Source organism: Theropithecus gelada, chromosome 9 (assembly GCF_003255815.1).
Source record: "Theropithecus gelada isolate Dixy chromosome 9, Tgel_1.0, whole genome shotgun sequence".
Lineage (NCBI taxonomy): Eukaryota > Metazoa > Chordata > Mammalia > Primates > Cercopithecidae > Theropithecus > Theropithecus gelada.
Genome location: NC_037677.1, coordinates 62,656,709 through 62,675,997, shown reverse-complemented (window position 1 = coordinate 62,675,997; position 19,289 = coordinate 62,656,709). Strand labels below are relative to the sequence as shown.

General features: G+C 50.0%; 1 protein-coding gene across 3 annotated transcripts in view; it reads left to right on the top strand.

The window, feature by feature from the left end:
* Positions 1 to 16,529: 16,529 nt before the first annotated feature.
* The window catches only part of SLC29A3 (solute carrier family 29 member 3), a 50,193-nt gene continuing 47,433 nt past the window's right edge, over positions 16,530 to 19,289 (top strand). For 2 of the 3 annotated variants that reach the window (XM_025397777.1, XM_025397778.1), the window contains exon 1: positions 16,530 to 16,586. In XM_025397777.1, coding sequence (XP_025253562.1) covers position 16,586 — 1 coding nt within the window. In that variant the 5' untranslated portion in view covers positions 16,530 to 16,585. Of the gene's footprint in view, positions 17,016 to 19,289 lie in introns of all 3 variants that reach the window. The other variant, XM_025397776.1, reaches the window with a different exon arrangement.

Sequence of the window (19,289 nt, the reverse complement as noted above, 5' to 3'; positions counted from 1 at the left end):
CAGCAAGGAGGAGCCCGTGGTGCATCTGGATCCCGGTCCCTGTGCGTCCGGATCTGTTCAGGAGTTCGTCGTGTGAGTCTGCCAGGGGCTAGGTAATGGGTGAGAGGGATGACACAGAGATGAAGCCCCAGCATCCCTGACCGTCTCTGAGGAGTTCAGAAGGGAGTATCCCCAAGGGTGCTGAGGCTGCGGGGTCAGTTCAGAAATCTCACCTAGGATATATGACTATTGTGCAGGCTGAAAGGAAGTGATGGGCAGGTTGGGATCATATGACTCCACCCCAGGCTGCCAGGCATGGTTGGGCAGGTAATGCACTGGGCAAGAGTACCATATCTAAAGGGGAGGGTGGCTCCATTCCCATGTATGTTGTAGATTTGTGTATTTGCTGAGATGTTTCCAGCAGATGGCAGTAAAGGGGTCTTGTGCTAATAAAAGGAGTACCTTGCTATCGAGGAGAGGTTGTTCTAATGTGCACAGAAGTGTTGTAAGAAGACTAGCAGCGGCCCCATTTCAAGCTGGTCCCCTCCGGCCTGTGGACCTCAAGTCTTTCCTTTTGTGAGTTGAGTCTGGCCTGAGCATTTCCCAGCATGGATTGCCTGCTCCATGAGTAGGTTCTTTAAATTTGGGGTGACAGCACCCTCTGGCCCCATCTTGGACAGTCATGTTGCCCATCAGCATGTTAAAGGCTCTGAAAGGCCCTGCAAGAAGAAGCGGGTCTCCTCATATTAATGGAGATCCCAGATATATTTGACCTTGGAACTTGTTTTCACAACCTGAGTATGTGGTGCCTATAGGCCCTGCCAGCCCTGACTTTCTGGGACCTGTGGCTCTGGGTTCTATGTGGCTATATCACCTAGCTGTCCCCCTGGGAATGGGGAACACCTGTGGGCTCGGTCTGAGACTGAAAGTTACCAAGACGAGAAAACCCACGTCTGTCCTCTGGCAGAGGAGGTGGGGCAGGCAGGGCACAGTGGCACCCACCTGCATGCAGATCCCCAGGCTCAGATCATCATCTTTCCCTGGGGACCCAGAGGACTGGAACGGTCACATTCAGCATGACCTTCCTAGCAGAGATGATTTGGGGGTAAGGATTTATAAGGGAGAAGAAGAGGAGAGGGACAGCTTCATGAGGATGGGGGGTGAAGGGAGGGATACAGGGGGCGGGCAGCCGCCCAGCTAAGGAGTGGGCAGAGCCAGGCGTGGAGCAGCTATTCATGCAAGTAGCCCTCACAAGCAGGCAGACAGTCTGGGGTCCCCCGGGAGTCAAGGGGACCCATTTAAATTCCTTCATTCTCTACCTGCCACTGTCCCTTGGAAGCTCACCTAAAATCAGGTTGGGCAGCAGGTGGGGTGCAAAGAGTTCTGGTCCTGAAGGTTGGGGACCTGGGTCCCAGCCCTGGTGCTGTGGAGTCACTATCCTTCCCTGAGCCTCAGTTTCCGCATCTGTGAAATGTGGGGTGTAGACCTGCTACCCTGTGAGAGCCCTCTGGCTGGTGTAATTCTGTAATTGGCAGGGCAGGGGTCAGGGTCCTGGCTCCAGGCAGGAGTGTGACAGCCGCACCCCTTGAAACCTCCTTTCTGTGCCAAGCCCAGGGGATGGTTGAGGGACAACCAGGAGAAGGCAGCAAAGGGGCTGGTTGCAGCCTGGGGCTGTGTGGGTGCCCAGTGAGGGGCCAGAGCCAGTGGCACAAGAACCCTCCCAACCTGCCAGCCTGTCACAGCCAGCACACTGCAGGCCTGTCACTCGTGAAGGTGTGCCCCCTTCTCCACTAGGGACCCTAAGAAGAGGAAATCCACTCCAACTCCAGCTGACAGCTTGAGGTCAGACACAGGAAAACCTCATCTAGTACTGCTCAGCAAAGTTTCAAAACCTTTGTCCATTTTAATTGAAAATGATACAGCCTACCATTTTAAAAAAAGAAATCAAGAGGTACAACAGAATCGGTGAAAAGTAGATTTCCCTCCTTCCTCTGTCTCCACTTTGTTTCCCTCTCCACCCCGTCCCTAGTCCCCACCCCACTCCCATAGAGGCAATTGCTACAATTCTTCTGTAGCCTCCTAGGAAGATCTGTGCATATACAAACACATATTTGTAGGTGTAATTATTTAAATATAATGGGTTTGATCCAGAAGCCTCAAACCCTTGAGGTATAAACATGAAACAGTTTTATTTTTCCAGTAACTGCTTGGAAATTCATTTTGTCGACGCCGTCCATCCCACTAGCTAGAAGGCTCCCTTAACGGCACGTGGAGGTCCCTGGCTTTTCCCTTGCTTGCTGTTACTAAGACGGTCTCATTTTGTTGCTAAGGCTCAACCAGACTATCCTGGAACTCCATCATCACCTTTAACTAAAGCTCTCCGAGAGCCCCAGTGCAGGACACTGAAGGCTGGGGCTGCCTGCCTCCCCCTCTCTCAACAGCGATGTCTCCCTCCTTCATCATTTGATAGGAAAAGCTGCCATCAAAACGCTTCTGTCTCCTGCACCAGCATGGGCATCTCACACCAAGACCCCAGCCTCCCTAGAACTGGGCCTGAAGAATCCAGTGACTTTTTGTTATCAACAAGACGCTGTCTCTTTTCTTTTTTTTTTTTTTCTTCTTTTTTTTTTTTTTTTTGTTGTTGTTGTTGATACGGAGTCTTGCTCTGTTGCCCAGGCTGGAGTACAGTGCCATGATCTCAGCTCACTGCAATCTCTGCCTCTCAGAGTTCAAGCGATTCTCCAGCCTCAGCCTCCGGAGTAGCTGGGATTACAGGTCCCCGCCACCACACCCAGCTAATTTTTGTATTTTTAGTAGAAACAGGGTTTCACCATGTTGGTCAGGCTGGTCTTGAACTCCTGACCTCAGATGATCCACCAGCCTTGGCTTCCCAAAGTGCTGGGATTACAGATGTGAGCCACCATGCCCGGCCAACAAGACGCTATTTCTACCATAACACCTGCCCTGCATAGAACATTCCAGGGACAGGCGGACCTGGAGATGAGGACTTCCCAAGTCCTGATTTTTCTTTTCTCTTTTTTTTTTTTTTTTTTTTTTTTTTTTTCTGAGATGGAGTCTTGCCCTGTCGTCCAGGCTGGAGTGCAATGGTGCAATCTTGGCTCACTGCAACCTCCGCCTCCCAGGTTCAAACGATTCTCCTGCCTCAGCCTCCTGAGTAGCTGGGATTACAGGTGACTGCCCAGCTAATTTTTGTATTTTTAGTAGAGACAGCATTTCACCATGTTGGCCAGGCTGGTCTCGAACTCCTGACCTCGTGATCCACCTGCCTTGGCCTCTCAAAGTGCTGGGATTACAGGTGTGAGCCACTGCGCCCGGCCCAAGTCCTGATTTTTCAAAACACAAATAGTTTAGGGGACAACCATGCTCTGGTTCAACAACCCATTCAGCCAATTGCATTGGTCACCTCCAGGGTAAAGGACAAAAGTTGCACAAAATGCCCTTGGGAGGCTACAATCAAAAGAGGAGACATGTCAACAGGGTGAGGGGCTTTGGAAGCTCAGAGGGACTCCTGACCAAGCCTGGGGGTCCAGAAAGGCTTTCTGGAAGAGATGATATTTTCCAACACTGGGGTTGGTTTCCCTGAGGCACAGCTTGTCAGGTATGCATTTTGTGGGAGACACTTGTAGGCAAAAGTTTACAATAGCTTTCTTTCATGAAACTTCTTGGCTGGGTGTGGTGGCTTACACCTGTAATCCCAGCACTTTGAGAAGCCGGGGCAGGAGGATTGCTTGAGGCCAGTAGTTGGAGACCAGCCTGGACAACACAGTGAGACTCCATCTCTACACAAAAAGTTTTAAAAAATTGCCAGGTGTCACACACCTGTAATCCCAGCTATTTGGGAGGCTGAGGCAACAAGATCCCTTGAGTCCAGGAGTTGAAGGCTGCAACTTCAACATGCAGTGACTCCTGAATGGGGTCACTGCATTCTAGCCTGGGTGACAGAGTGAGACCCTCTCTCTAAAAAAAACAACAAAAAACCCTTCTTACTAAGAAAAGATGCTGATGTCCCTTTAGCAGGCTAGACGTGAAGGCTGCTGTCTGCCAGAGGTGCTCAGATGGTCACAGGCCCTACTCGCGCCTGTTTATATGAATGTTAGTTGATGTCCTCTCAGTGACCCCAACCCAGGAGCTGGGGAATCTGGGGAGGGGCACCAGTGAGATCCTGCTTTCCTGCAATCAGGAGGGGCTGGGCATCCAGGCCCACTGGGGCTGGCTCGAATCTGCACAGCCTAGTTCCTCAACTTAAAAGGCTTCCTCAACATGAGGGTCCTCAATACCTAGAAATTCAATAAATACTGCTCTAATCCCCAGATGGGCCCAGCACTGGGGGAAGGGGATACATCAGGCCTGGACTCAGCCCCCAAGCAGCTCACAGAATACAAAGTGAATTCACATAGCTGGTACCACACACCCTGAGATGGTACCAATAGAGTGTGTGGGGGCAGGAAGATGGGAAGGGTCCCTCTAGCTGCCCCGCCTCGAGAGATGGTGACGTGTATGCAGGTGGAGATTGGGGCTGGGATGCAGGGAACAGTACTATCCTGGGTGCAGCATGTCCGGCATGGGGAGAAAAAGTCCGGCATGGGGAGAGTGGCTGGGGGAATCCGAGAGAGGACAGGAGGAGCCTGGATCTGGGAGGGACAGAGGGGTGTGGCTCCCTATTTGTCACCTGCTCTGGGTTCACATAGATGTGCTTCTGGGCACTGGAGTCAACTCACAGAAGCTGGGCCTCAGGAGTTTGTCCACAGACCACGGGTCAAAAACATGAATGTGTCCAGGCTGCTCAGTCATGTGAATGAGAGAAGCCGCCAAACCAGCAATTTACTTCACAAAGAAATGTGCCTGCTCGGCTATTTCTTGAAACATCAGGCTGTCTCAGCACATCATTCATTTCTCACTTTTCTTAGCAGCATGGGTCTCTACTTGAGTGAAATAGAGAACAGATAACCTATTCAGTGGCCTCTCACATTTGGCTGCAGTGCTATAGGGAAGCAATAGGGAGAAGTGGGGACTATGGCCAACTGGTGACCACAGAGCCCACTGGAAGGGGTAGGCTCTCACTACCCATATCTGTGAGTGCCCAGGACTGCTCCATCCTCCTGCTTTTAGAAACCAGAAACCAGGATTCAGAAACATACGTGAAATCATTCTATTTGTAACTGTTGGCTCCAATTATTTGTAAACTGCAGGCCAAACAAGATCCATCCACTTTGTGATCCGCTGGGCAATGGGAAGCTATGGGAAGGTTTTGAAGCTGGGGAAAGTCAGGCTTAGGTTCAGGGATTTGCTGGCCAGGACACAGTCCTGAATCCCTGGCCCTCTGTACAGACTGCCAGGGGCCCCTGCCCAGGTGTTGCCTTCCCGGGGTTGCATCAGGGGACCATGATGCCCACACCAGCTACCTCCCTCCTGCATTCCTCTGCAGGATGGAGGGTGAGGCTGGTCCTCTCCCCACGAGCCTCGGCTATGCCTGATGAAACTCAGGGCAGGGCTTGGCTACCAGGCCCTCAGGTTGCAACAATTCCCCTGCTACCAGGTTCCCAGGGACAGAGGCCCAGCACCCACTTCAGTAAATACTGCAATTACCCAAAGGGGGTGCACCAGGCAGAGGCTATGGCCAAGGACTTCGGGGGTTCATCAGGATCTATCTCACAGGCTTCTAGGATGGCAGAGATGTGGGTCCTTGGCTGCTATCTAATCCATCCTCATCTGATTCCAGAATTCCCTCCACAATGGCTCAGACAAGGGCTTCCCCAGTTTCTCCTTGAATACTTCCAGAGATGAGGAACACTACTTCTTAATTGTAATAATAGCTGGCATTTTCACTGTAGGGGCTGATTTGACCCATAGGAATCAATGGGAGTTAAGTCTAAGCTTTCCACTCCATACCACCTTTGCAAATATTTGAAAACAGCTTTCTTGGCCCACCCTGCCTCTTCTCCTCCTCCGAAGTGCTCCCAGTCTCTTGCATGGCTGGGCTCAGCATCCATGTGCCAACTGGTGCTCCCTCGGGGTTCTGGTGGCTTGCCTCCATTTCCTCAATTCCCACAGGATAATTATGAAGCTCATATTATCCATAGTTCCAGCTCGGCTGCAGGTTTAAGGGAACAAGCTTTGGGGTCAGCCTGACCTTGGTTTATGGCCACACTCTACCATCTGCTCTCCATGTGACCTTGAGCCAATTGCCTAAACTCCTGGAACCTCAGATTTTCCCGCAATAAGGATGACAAGCCCTTCCTTATAGGCTTCCTGTAAGGACTAAATGAGGTAATATGTGTAAATATTAAGAGAGTAATCATATGAATCTCTTTCCATTTTGTCATCATCGGGATCAATAGCAGTTGCAGGTGTTTCTCTGGATGATCACTATGACCTCTCGCCCATTAGATGAAGATAAGAAGGAAGAATACGCTCCTTGCATTTGCAGACACCTGAGATTACAAAGCACCATGTGCCCTACATTTTCTCTTTTTATGTAGCTAGGAGAAGGCCAGCAAGCCACATGGCTAGAGCACTGACTCCCAGTCCAGTGCTCCCACTACAGCCTCACGCAGTGGGAAACACAAGCCAGCTGTAGCCCTTCCTCCCCAGTCTGTACTGCCCCTGACATTGATGTACCTTTGTGGCATTCCCCAAACACCTTCATACCAATGCTCTCCTTGATTACCAGAACTAATCCCACTGCCACGCCACTGGAGACAGTCAGGACAGGGACCCTACTCTTGGCCTCATAGATGGAAAAACACAGGACAATTAGTACCTTGCCCACCTGGGTTGGAACCAGAACTCCAGAGCATCTGAGCTAGCGTAGATGATTAGCCAGGTTCAATCTCAGCTCAACACAATCCTGCTTCCACTAAACAAACATTTACAGTTCTCATGTTGGTGGAAGGAAGACAGACAATTTAAAAATGTTATATGTAAAGATACACAGAAAATAAAGGCAGGTTATGAGTGAGGATAACTGGGGAAGTCAGGGCAAGACCACTTCAGCACTACCAAAACAGATACGGGGATCTGAGAAACCAGTATCTTAGAGAGAAGGGAAGCTCAAGGAAATTTGATATTCTGTCCTTCTCCCCTCACCCCAGCCCCTCTGCCCAAGTCACTTACTGATTTCTAATCAGTGAGTGCCAAACTGAAAGCAGCGGCTAAGAGGCTGAGAAACCAAGCAGAGCTTTGACAGACCCACCACTACAGGGGACAACACTGGGAGTGAAGGGGGAGCCCTGGTCAACAACCCAGCCTTTGACCGGGGGTCTCTGAAGGGCCACAGCCTAGGATAAGAGCAAACAGGAAGCAGATCAGGCCTTAAAAAGACTGAAACCCAGCCATTCTTAATCCCCACTCCAATCACCTACCAGAAGCTAAAAGTAATCCTCCTTGTGGGAAGATCAGTATGCCTCTAAGTTTTCATTTACAATGTCTAACATTCAGTAAAAAATTACTGGACATCCCAATAGACAGGACCAAGAAAAATAACAGATAATAGAAACTACACATACATACATCTGAGTGAGCCCTGATTCTGGTCATCTTTTTATCCCCTGAGTCCAGACATCTAGTGTACTCAGGACCCAGTTCTGCCCACCTGCCCAGAGAGAGAGAGAGAGACTGCAGATCTTTGACACCAGGGACTATATCCCAACCCTGACACTGGACAGAAGATCCTTGTTCTCACAGACGCTAAGTCCACTTTTGCATGAAGAATAAATCCTTACCACACAGAGAGTAGAGCCCTAGACTTGAATCTCACCCTCACCGGACATCTGGTTGACCCTGGAAGTCTAGACCCCTGATTGACTCTAAAAGCTGGCAGGTCCAGACCCCCATGAGGACAGAGAACGAGTCCTCCTACGCACCTCACTTGAGACATAAATCCTCACACATACCTGAACCAAGTCCTAGACACACAGAGTCCAGAGCCCCAGACAAGAGCGTTACCTCCACCCAAAATCTGGCTGACCTGAGACCGCATGTATATACATATGTATATGGGGCTGGGGACAGGGTGGCGAAAGAGTCTAGGGTCCAGACAGCTGGTCAACCTTTGGGTGAAAGAGAGGTCACCCACCAGCCCCCTGGAAGTCTTGCCCTTTGGGCACTGCGGCAGGATTGGATCCCATGTGTGGCCACAGGTCCAGTGGGACAATATGAAAGCAGCCACCACTGCTTTCACATTGATGCGACTGGGACCAGGAAGGATCTGGATTCCCCAGGCTGGTGAGAGCCCTGGATGCTGACCTCCTTCCCAGTGCCCCTCAAACTGTGTTTCTCTTTCCAAGGAGGTGGGATGGTGGCGGGGCCAGCACCGGGGCATCCTCTCCTGGCTCGACTGTACCTTCAAAGGAACAGTAAGATTCATAGCTAGCTTCTTAACAGAAGCCATGGAATGCAAAAGGCAGTGAAATGATCTTTAAAGTGTCAAAAGAAAATAAGCACCAAACTAGAATTCTAGACCTGGTGAAAATAGGGCAAAGGGCATTTCCAGGCCAATAAAAATTGAGAAACTTCATTGCTAAAAGACCGACATTAAAAAGAAATGGAGTCTTTGGGCTCCAGAAATGTAAGCCTTTGGGCTCCAGAAATGTAAGCCTTTGGGCTTACAGGAATGACTCCAGGAAGAAGCAAATGCAGGAAGGTATGAGGAACAATGAGAATGGGTAAATATGTGAGTAAATAGAAATTAATATGAACTGTGAAAAAAGAAAAAAAAGCATCTTGTGAGTTTTAAAATAATGTAAATCATGTTAAAATGGTAACACAAAAGTTGGGTCAGGGTGAGTGTAATTAAGGTATTCTAAGGTACCTGCAACACCTGGGAAAGTGGGAAATGTACTACTAATTGATATTAGAGCCTAGTAAATCATGTATGGATAAATATAAACTCTAGAGAATATTTAACTTAGAGAAGTGAGAAAGAAATAAGTTTTAAAATTGATCAATCCAAAAAGAGACAAGAAAGGAGGGGAAAAAAGGAACATAGACAAGGTGTGCTATTGGGAAAAATGTAGTAGCATTAACTCAAATATATCTGTCCATCAGTAATTATATTAAATATAAATGGACAAAAGACTTCAACTTAAAGGTAAAGATAGCTAGAGTGGATTTTTTTTAAGTATATGCCCCATTTACCAGAAACACGCCTTACGTATAAGGATATATGATAAAATTATAAGAATGAAGAAAGATATATCATAGAAACATGATTCAAAAAATGAAGCTAGTGTAATTCCACTAAAATTAGAAAATACACATTAAGGCAAAAACCAAAACAAAACACACACTACAAGAAAAGAAAGCCATAGACCAAACTCTCTCATGAACAAAGATGCAAAAATCCCAAGCAAATACTAACAAAAAAATTAAGCAACACATTGTTTTAATTATTTATTTAGCTATTCATTTTGTGGAAACAAAATCTTACCATGCTGCCAGGCTGGTCTTAAACTCCTGGCCTCAAGCAATCCTCTTTCTTCAGCCTCCCAAAGCACTGGGATTATAGGCATAAGTCACTGCACCTGGCCAGAGTAATATTTTTAAAAAGTGATACATCATAATCAAGTTGGGTTTATTCCATAAATGCAAGGCTGATTTACCATTTGAAAATCAATTAATGTAAACTTACCACATTAATAAATAAAGACAAAGATCATATGACCATCATAGCAGATTATATTTTCCAACTATCACTGCAATAATATGTACCACTTGACATGCTCTTCTTCCAACTTGACCTTGGCACTCTTCCATCAAGAGGTGAAGTCTATGTCCCCTCCCTCTGGATCCTGGGTGGACATCGGTGACTCCTTGACCAACACAGAACAGCAGAAGTAGCCGTGCCTAACTCTCAAGGTTGGATCCTAAAAACACCCTGTATATCCTTAAGCCTAAGAAGCCACAGAAAGAGGTCACTTGAAGGAGTTGTGGACAGTAATCCCAGCAGAAGTCTAGCCCACAGCCAGCATCAATTGCCAGACACAAGAGAGGGAGGACACTTTCAGATGATTCCAGTTCCCAGCCTTTGGGTCTTCCAGCCGAGGCCACAGCCATGGTGGTCGAGTGAGGATGCAGCGCAGAGACAAGGCATCCTCATCCCGCCCTGTCCATTTCCCAACCCACAGAATCTGTATCATAACAAAGTTATTTTGGCACCACTACATTTGGGGGTCATTTGTTTTGTAGACATAGTGACCAGAGGAGAGGGGTTTCTAGGGCTTTAAGAGTGTTCACTTTCTCGTTCCGGGTGCTGGTGAAACAGATGTCACCATTCTGTGATCATTCATGAACTCTACACTTATAATCTGCACACTAATCTCTATGGAGGTGGTACTTCTATAAAAAGAACTCAAACGGGAGTTCCAAAGAAAAGGGGGGAGGGGACGCAGAGCAATTTCCCTGTTGTAACCGTGCAGCAGGAGATAGATTGGCGCTGAGAAATGAAAGCATCCCTAACTGGTGGCCTCTGTTTTCTCCATAAAGACCATCTCCGGGAGGAGTGTGTTCAGGGGCCTGGGCCACGTGGAGGAGGAAGATGGCAACGGTTCTTGCAGCAAGCAGGAGCCAAGACACGTGGTAGGCCTGCAGGCAATCCTCAGGCCCATCTGGTGTTGATAACTGTGAGTTCCAAGTGGACGCGCCGGTCTGCTGGGGACTCTCCAGTGAGGATCATTTGTCAGCTGTAGCTGGGCTCCCCCAGGGTGGGCCCACGCTGCCACAAGATGAGGGACATGGGAGTTTAGATGTTACTGACATGGTGGACCTTGGGATCTAAGCTGCCTGAGGATGGAAGGAAGGACATGCTTGACGGATGTGGGGGAGACAGGAGTCAGTGCTGGCATCTCCTGGAAATCCAGAACATTCCCAGAGGGAGCCACTGACCAACACACAGTAAGGAGAGGTGGTTAGAGTCAGAATGGGGACTGGAATTCAAATCAGTGATGTGGGCCATCCATGGTGGCTCACACCTGTAATCCCAGCATCTTGGGAGGCTGAAGCTGGAGGATCACTTGAAGCCAAGAGTTTGAGACCAGGCTGGGCAACATAGTGAGACCACCATTTCTAAAAAAAGAAAAATTTTTTTAATTAGCCAGGAGTGGTGGCCTGCACCTATAGTTCCAGCTACTCAGGGAGGCTGAGGAGGGAGGATCACTTGAGCCCGGGAGCTGGAGGCTGCTGGAGGCTATGATCATGCCACTGCACTCCAGCCTGGGTGACAGAGCAATACCCTGTCTCTTAAAAAATAAATTAGTGATGTGGAAGCAGAGAATTTATGAGTTCACAGTTATGGCTTTATCACCGTAACTACTAACCTTACCTCTCAGAATCCTTGTGCCTCACATGGGTATCCAGTAACCCTGGAAAGAAAGACCCTAGTGAGTGAGTGACCCCAATATGTGAGCATTGCAGTGATAGAGAAGTTGCACGAGATGGCAGCATCTGCCCATGAGCCTTATGCCTGGCGCTCTCCGCGCCCCCAGCCCCGCGGCCCCTGGCCCCGCCTCCTCCTCCAAAAGGAGCCTGTGAGAAAGATTCTGACTCTTCCTGATTGTTGTATTGCCTGTAGGTCAACAGACCCTGGGAAAGAGAAGAGGAGAGCTTGTAGGACTCCAGTCTTAGAGGAGAGGGCTTGTGTGACCCCCACTCCCAACCACTTTTCATGGAGTCTCCTGGGTGGGTTCTGGAGGCAGAAAGGCATCCATGTGAATTTTGGCTCTGCAGTTGACCAGCTGTGTGACTCTGAATGAGGTACTAACTTCTCTGTGCCCCACTTTCCACATAAGATAAACGGGGCTGACAGCTGCACCGACCTCACGGTGTGTGGTGGATTCTACGGGATAGGGGGCGGCGGGTATGGGGGTTGGGGTTGGAGCCAGAGTGGGAGCTGTGTCCTCTGGCTCACTGTCTTTAATAGCAATCCGTACACCTACTCTGTGCCTCCTAGAAGGCTGTTAGTTTGTTATTATCACCCCCTTTACAGATGAAAAAACTGAGGCTTGACTTCCTAGGGCCACATAAAAAGCACATTAGCCCAGGTCTGTCTGACTCCAGGGCCCAGTTCTGACCACCAAGCCAAGAGGCCTCCCTATCGGCTGCTCTGGCCAGCCTTGGCATCTCATCTTCCAGTTCCCTGGACCTGGAGCTGGTCCTCTTGTGATAGTGGGATGGCTTCTGCCAGCACTCAGAACCTTTCAGGGCATTTCCAAACCAACGAGAAACAGGGTGCTTTTTTCTTTTCTTCTCTTTTCTTCTTCTTCTTTTTTTTTTTTTTTTTTTTTTTTGAGACAGAGTCTCGCTCTTGTTGCCCAGGCTGTAGTGCAGTGGCACAATCTCAGCTCACTGCAACCTCCGCCTTCTGGGATTCAAGCGATTCTCCTGCCTCAGCCTCCCAAGTAGCTGAGATTACAGGCGCCCACCACCATGCCCAGCTAATTTTTTTTTTTTTTTGTATTTTTAGTAGAGACAGGGTTTCACCATGTTGGCCATGCTGATTTCAAACTCCTGACTTCGTAATCTGCCTGCCTTGGCCTCCGAAAGTATTGGGATTACAGGCACGACCCACTGCACCCAGCCAGCGTGCTTTTTCAAAGGACTAAAGATTGTAAAATGTCGATCCAGTGGAAAGTGCTTTGGCCATTTGGAGTTTTCCTTCCTTCTCTTCTCCTTCTTATCCTCCTCCTTTTCCTCCTCGTGTATAAGAATAAAGATGCCTAATGGGTGTAGTACTTTACCATTTACAAATATTTTCCCTGACCTTCTCCAACAATACTTGAGCATAGATGGTTGCTGTCATCGACTCTGCTTGGTTGCAATGCCTCATATGCCCCAGTCAGATACAGAGTTGGGGGCTCTCAAGGCAGAAAAGCATGACCACTGCATTGCTAGACACAGATGGGGTTCAGGACACACTACCCCAAACTTATAACTGTAGGAGACCAGAATAGGCCACCCAAAATATGCCTCCTTGGCATAAGAATAATTTTGAGCTGGTTACTTTGAGAAACTGCAGACTCAGGAGAAGCTCTAAGAACAAAAGGAAAACTTAGCCCTTGGAAAGAGAAACTTACATCTTTAAAAGAAATGATATGTCAGGGTATCTCCCTGTCTGCACCAGGAAGAGAAAGATGTCTCTAATCACTAGAAACACTTACCAATGGAGAAGGCACAAACTTCAGTCTGCAAGACCAACTTTCCCTTGTTGACTGAGCTTTTCCTGCCCAGATCCCCACAGCTGGGCCTTCTTTCTTTGTTTCAGTTGAAGATGGCATTTAAACCTGAACTCAAAGTCATGGATTTTGGAGATTTACTCATTTATCTGAGTATTTCCCAAGTGTGCATGACGTATAAACATTACTAAATTTCTATTTGTTTTACTCTTCTCAATCTCAAGATTGTTTCGGGGGTCTACCCTACCTCAGGAAGGCTAGAAAAAATTACCTTTCCACTCCTATAGCCCTTATCAAAAGCAATGTTCAGGATAACTTCAGGCAAGAGACAGGAACCCAGCCAATTTCTGAGGCCTGCCCACCCCAGCCTCCCCATCCCTCTCCTCCCTGGAGTCCGCTGCTGTCAAGTGGGCGTTGTGAAAACACTTTTATTCTGTTTCCTCTCTACTTCCCTTTCTTGACCCTATCTCCCTCTTTTCTGATCATCTGTCAGGGTAAATGTTTTTATTACCTGGTCACTGAAGTGCCTGCTGGCCAGGGACCGGGGCAGACCCAGAGCTCAAGCCTCTGGACCCCCATTCTCCTGTTCCTTCCCTGATCCCCCACAGCCTCAAACATTCCCTGGGAAGCTGAATGCCCAACAGTACCTGACTCATCTTGCCCCCAAGCTAGACATTACCACCACCATCTGCCTAGATCCTGGAGGAGAAGACAAGCCCACATTGGCCGGGAAGCAGCCCCACGGATGCATTAGCAACCTGTTTCCTCCCATAGCTTTCTGCTTTCATAATGGAGGCCATCCCCAGAGCCCCTTCCTGAACTGAGCCCTAGCAACAGCAGATCCCCAAGTGGCTGGTGCCTCCTCCATTTGAATTAAGACCCCAGCCTCAGAGCTCTGGAAGAGGGCTCCTGGCACCTCTGATTCTCTAAGCAGGTGTCCTGAAACTGTCTCACTTACTCACATACACGCACATTCTCCAAAGATAAAGATAACACTGACTACAAACAACTGAGGACTCTGCCTGAAGTAAAAGCAATCAAGTGACAAAGCACTAGAGCCTCACAGAGGTAGGGCATGGTCCCCAGGCTGGGCCAGAAATAGCCCTGATCTGCTGCCCTCACTGGATCCTAGGACTTTGTCCCTTGGGCTGTGCCCCCTCCCCTCAGCCTCACCCGCCTGCTTGTAACCGGGCATGACAGAAAGAGCCTTGGCTCTGGGTTCTGCCACTCCATCACTGCCAGCTGTGTGCCCTGGGAAGCCACTTTACCTCTTTGAGCCTGGGTTTCCCCATCTATAAAATGGGGACAACAATCCCATTTCACTGGGTACTGGGGTGGGGGAGGGGAGATCAAATGAGAGACTGTTCATGAAAATGCTTTGTATATTAGAGGATTTTTTTTCCAATGTAAAGAAGGCCAAAAATAAGGCCTGATGACTAAACTAGCATATGAACTATCACATTCTGGGGGTGGGGAGTGTCTTCCTTGGAAGTGATGGAAATTTGCATTGAGTGCCTGGCATGGATCACCTGACTTAATGCTCCCGCTAGTCCTAAGCCGACCCTGGGATTCAGAGAGGTTTAGTAATTTCACCATTATCCCGCAGCTCGTAAGTCTGGAGCTAAGCCCCTTCCTCTCCTTGGCTGCGGGGCTTTCTGACAATTTAGGGTGCTAGTCTCCAAACTCGCCTGCTGGTGGAGCTTGTTAAATGATCCATTCTGGATTCCCAGTCTGCACCCCTTGAATGATGGATTGTATCAATCCAGGTATTTATTGAACACAAATTATGTGCCCACTATGAGGGAAGAGCAAACAAAGTAGGTATAGCACCACCCTTAGGGAGTGGGGAGTAGCAGCAACCCTCCTGGGGAGAGGTCCCCAGAATCTGGATGTGTACCCAGAGACTTATATGATCAGGCCAGTGTTTGGGGAATGGAGGTTATAAAATGAGAGGCTGGGGCGGGGAGTGGGGATGCTCTGAGAACCTGTTCACACTACTGACAGCCTTGATGGGCTCTGTGGCACTCTTGAGCCCTGGGATGGCAACTGCAAGGATTTACTATCCATGGTCACAGATCTTCAGGCCCTGTGAAGCATCTAGATCCCCGCTCTGAATTGGCCAACTGGGCCAGGACCGGGAGTCAGGAAGGTTTCCACCATTTTTTTTTTTTTTTTTTTTTTGAGTTGGAGTCTTGCTTTGTCACCAAGGCTCCAGGCTGGAGTGCAGTGGCATCATCTCGGTTCACTGAAACCTCCGCCTCCCGGATTCAAGCAATTCTCCTGCCTCAGCCTCCCATATAGCTGGGATCGCAGGTGTGCGCCACAACACCCAGCTAATTTTTGTAATTTTAGTAGAGATGGAGTTTGGCCATGCATGTTAACCAGGTTGATCTCGAACTCCTGGCTTCAAGCGATCCACCTGCTTCAGTGTCCCAAAGCGTTAGGATTAGAGGCGTGAGGCAGTGCGCCCGGCCTGGTTCCCGCTTTCTTTACTTTTCTTTTTTTTGAGACGGAGTTTCCCTCTTGTTGCCCAGGCTGGAGTGCAATGGCACGATCTCGGCTCACTGCAACCTCCGCCTCCCAGGTTCAAGCGAGTATCCTGCCTTAGGCTCCCGAGTAGCTGGGATCACAGGCACGCACCACCATGCCCGGCTAATTTTGTATTTTTAGTAGAGATGGAGTTTCGCCATGTTGGTCAGGCTGGTCTCGAACTCCCAACCTCAGGTGATCCGCTTGCCTCGGCTTCCCAAAGTGCTGGGATTACAGGCGTGAGCCACCGCGCCCGGCCGCCACTTTCTTAAAGAACACGCAGCAGCTGTGTGTTACACGCTGCGGCTGCGGTCAAGTGTGAGGGCTGGAATTGCTGACTGCCAAGTTCTGGGTCTACTGAAAATAGCTGCCCAGCCTGGGAGGCCCAGTTCAGTCCAGGTGTGGGTCCCGCTTCACCTCCAGAGCAGGGGCAGCCGGGAAGGGTAGAAGCAGCCTTTGGAGAGGGGTCTCGGCAGCGGTGTGGGGGCAAGATGAGGGCTCCTCTTAGTCCTGGGGTGCAGGTTATTGTAGCTAAAGGGGAGGTCTCAGACAGTGGGGTCTGACTCCAAGGTAAAAAAGGAGCAGCAACCAGGAGGCCTGATGCGCCGCGCACCCATCGCAAGCATGGGCAGTGCGTTTAACACTGGGCGCCTCACTTTTTCTCCTGTGAAATGGGCGCAGGCTGGCCCCAGCCCAGTGCCAGGAGGGGGAGCCCCGGAGCGCCGGCAGAAGACAAAGGAAAAAGGCTTGTTTGCAAACGGGGAAGCGGCGGCGTGGTGCCGGGAGGGGCGGAGCGGGGCCGGGGGAGGAGCCCGCCTGCCGCCTACCAAGCCCAGTGGTCCTGGCCGTGCGCCCGAGGCAGCGGCGGCGCGGCGCAGCGCAGCGGCGACAGTAAGTGCGGGCCGGCTTGGGCTCTTCCGGCTCCGGTCCTGGCCCCCCCCCCCAGACTCGCGCTCAGCAACCTCCCTCCCGGGCCCTGGGGACGGCTGCGAGCTGCCAGGGGAGCCAAAGGACCCCACCCCCTCCGTGGTCCCTTCCCCACCGTCCCTCCTCTCCCTCCTTGCTCTCTGCCACCCCTCTTTCTGGGTCTCTGTCTTCTCTTCCTCAAATCCTCTCTCCCCTCCTCCTCCTCCCTGAGACTGGACCTTACTGCCTGTATGGTGGGGGCCTGGTATGGACCTGTCGGCCCGCAGTATCCAGATGGTGGCTGGTTCTCTCGGTCCCAGCTGCCCGGCCTGAGGCTTGGGCTGTTTACACCGCAAAGCCGGTTCTGCAGCGGCCAGTGGGCGGTGCCCTGCGCTTCCCAGTGCCCTCCCACAGGTTAGCCCTACCAGCTCCCCACCCCGGTTCACAGCCCAAGAAATCGAGGCACAGAAGGGACAGCCACCTAGCCAGAGTCAGGAGCCTCCTTGGAACCAGTACCTAGGCTTCCTGGCCCAGATGAGGTTTTGCCGCGGCCCCAGCAGTGCCTGCCTCCTTGTGCAGGGCTGCCTCTCTATGCATGGCCGGGCTCCTGCAGGTGACCCAGGAGCACGTTCCAGGCCACAGCCAGCCTGTTTTGGGGAAGGTTGGGCACTTCCTTGCCTGCCTTTCTCTTTCTTTTTTAATCCAGAAGTCAGCAGCTAGCTTTTGTAAAGACTAATAAGACTGCTCACTCCAGTGCCCTGGCCTGTGACCCTGGTTAGAGAAAATTCCTGGCTCCTTGTTCAGAAGCTCAGTCAAGGCTGAATGGTCCTTGACAAATAGACGCCAGGTACTGAGAAGGGGGCCCTAGCCAAGTGTGGTCCTGAGTGACAGGGCTGGTGGTCCTTCTAGCCACAGGTAGCTGGAGCCTCTGGGAAGAACCACTTGTGGTTCTCTCTTGTTCTATGTGGGTGGGTCATGATTATTTTTTACATTTTAAACACTAATTTTTAAAATGTAACAGGTGAGCTTGTTACATTTGTACCATTTTGTGCCAGACAAAATACCATAGACTAGGTGGCTTAAAATTTGTTTCTCACGGATATGGAGGCTGGGAAGGGCAAGATCAAGATGCTGGTTGATTTGGTTTCTGATGAGGGCTCTCTTCCTGACTTGCAGACAGCCTCCTTCTTGCTGTGCCTTCACATGGCCTTTACTCTGTGAGTGGGTGCATGTGGAAAGAGATTTTCCACACAGTGAGCTTCCAGACAGTGAGCTTGTTAATGCTAGCCTCCATCCGAATCCAGGCTGGGGAGGGGCTCTGCTAACCAGAGGAGTTTAAAATAGACTTGCTGGCTGGATGCATTGCACTTGGGCATCCAGTGGCCTCCCGCCTGCCGGCTCCAGGGTACATGCTACCCCAGCAGGGGAGAATGTCCTGGTGGTGCAGAGTCCATTCATTCAGCAAACATTGACAAGGGTGCCTTCAGTGTGCCTGGGCCCCTCCCCACTCACTGACTTCAACGCTTGCAGGAAGGATGCTTGTACTTGGAACCAGCAGACACAAGATTCCCATTCCCAGCCAGTCCTCCCCGGTGTGCTGAGGAGTCCAGCATAGTCCCCAGTCTGCTTGGCAAGTGTAACTTCACTCTTGCCATCTGCTAGTTTTGTGACCCTGGGCAAGTTACTCAACCTTTCTGAGCCTCAGACCCCTCATCTGTGAAATGGGTCTTAGAGTAGTACCTAATATGTTAGGCTGTTGTCAGCCTCAAGTGTGACCTCTGTTAGGCACAGACTTTGGCATTTGTGATTACTGGACTTAAGTTTAGCTATTGGGAGTTCTTTCTATTTGAATATGGGACATAGCAAGTGCCTTCCAGACCTCAGTCTTTCCATCTGAAAAAAGAGAGCAATGTTTTTTGCCCTAATTCCAAGGGATGCTCTGAGGTTCTCCTGAAATAGTGGATAAGGTTCTGCACCCACATGAGGAGGTATTCCCATCCCACCAGGGAATAAAGGCCCCAGTCTTCTTGGCACGATGCTTTGAGTTAGGTTTAGCCTCCTATAGAAATCAAGATGCATTTATTTATTTATTAGTTTATTGGGTAGGCTACTGCAGAAGGGACTCTGAAGTGTCCCATCCTCAGCATTACGGAGACATTTCTCATTTAACAAGCTGCTGCCACATCCTAGGTGCTATCTAGAGCAAAGAAGCAGGCATGCTACTTTACAGCCAAATCCAGCAGCCAGCCAGCCATGCGACAGGCCCAGGATGCCAGGGAGATGCTGACATTTGTTCAACAGCTGCTTACAGGCCAGGCATTGCCAGCCAGTTGCAGTTGCATAACTATCATAAAAATGGCTTCCCTGGGTTTACATTTAGGGAAATTGAGGCACAGAAATATGGTAACCTGCCCAAGGCCATGTAGACAATAGTTGCTGGTAGCCCAGGCTCTTCCATTTGTCTTAGGCGCTACCATAGATTGAAAGTAGCTGACTCGGCCGGGCGCGGTGGCTCAAGCCTGTAATCCCAGCACTTTGGGAGGCCGAGACGGGTGGATCACGAGGTCCGGAGATCGAGACCATCCTGGCTAACACGGTGAAACCCCGTCTCTACTAAAAAAAAAAATACAAAAAACTAGCCGGGCGAGGTGGTGGGCGCCTGTAGTCCCAGCTACTTGGGAGGCTGAG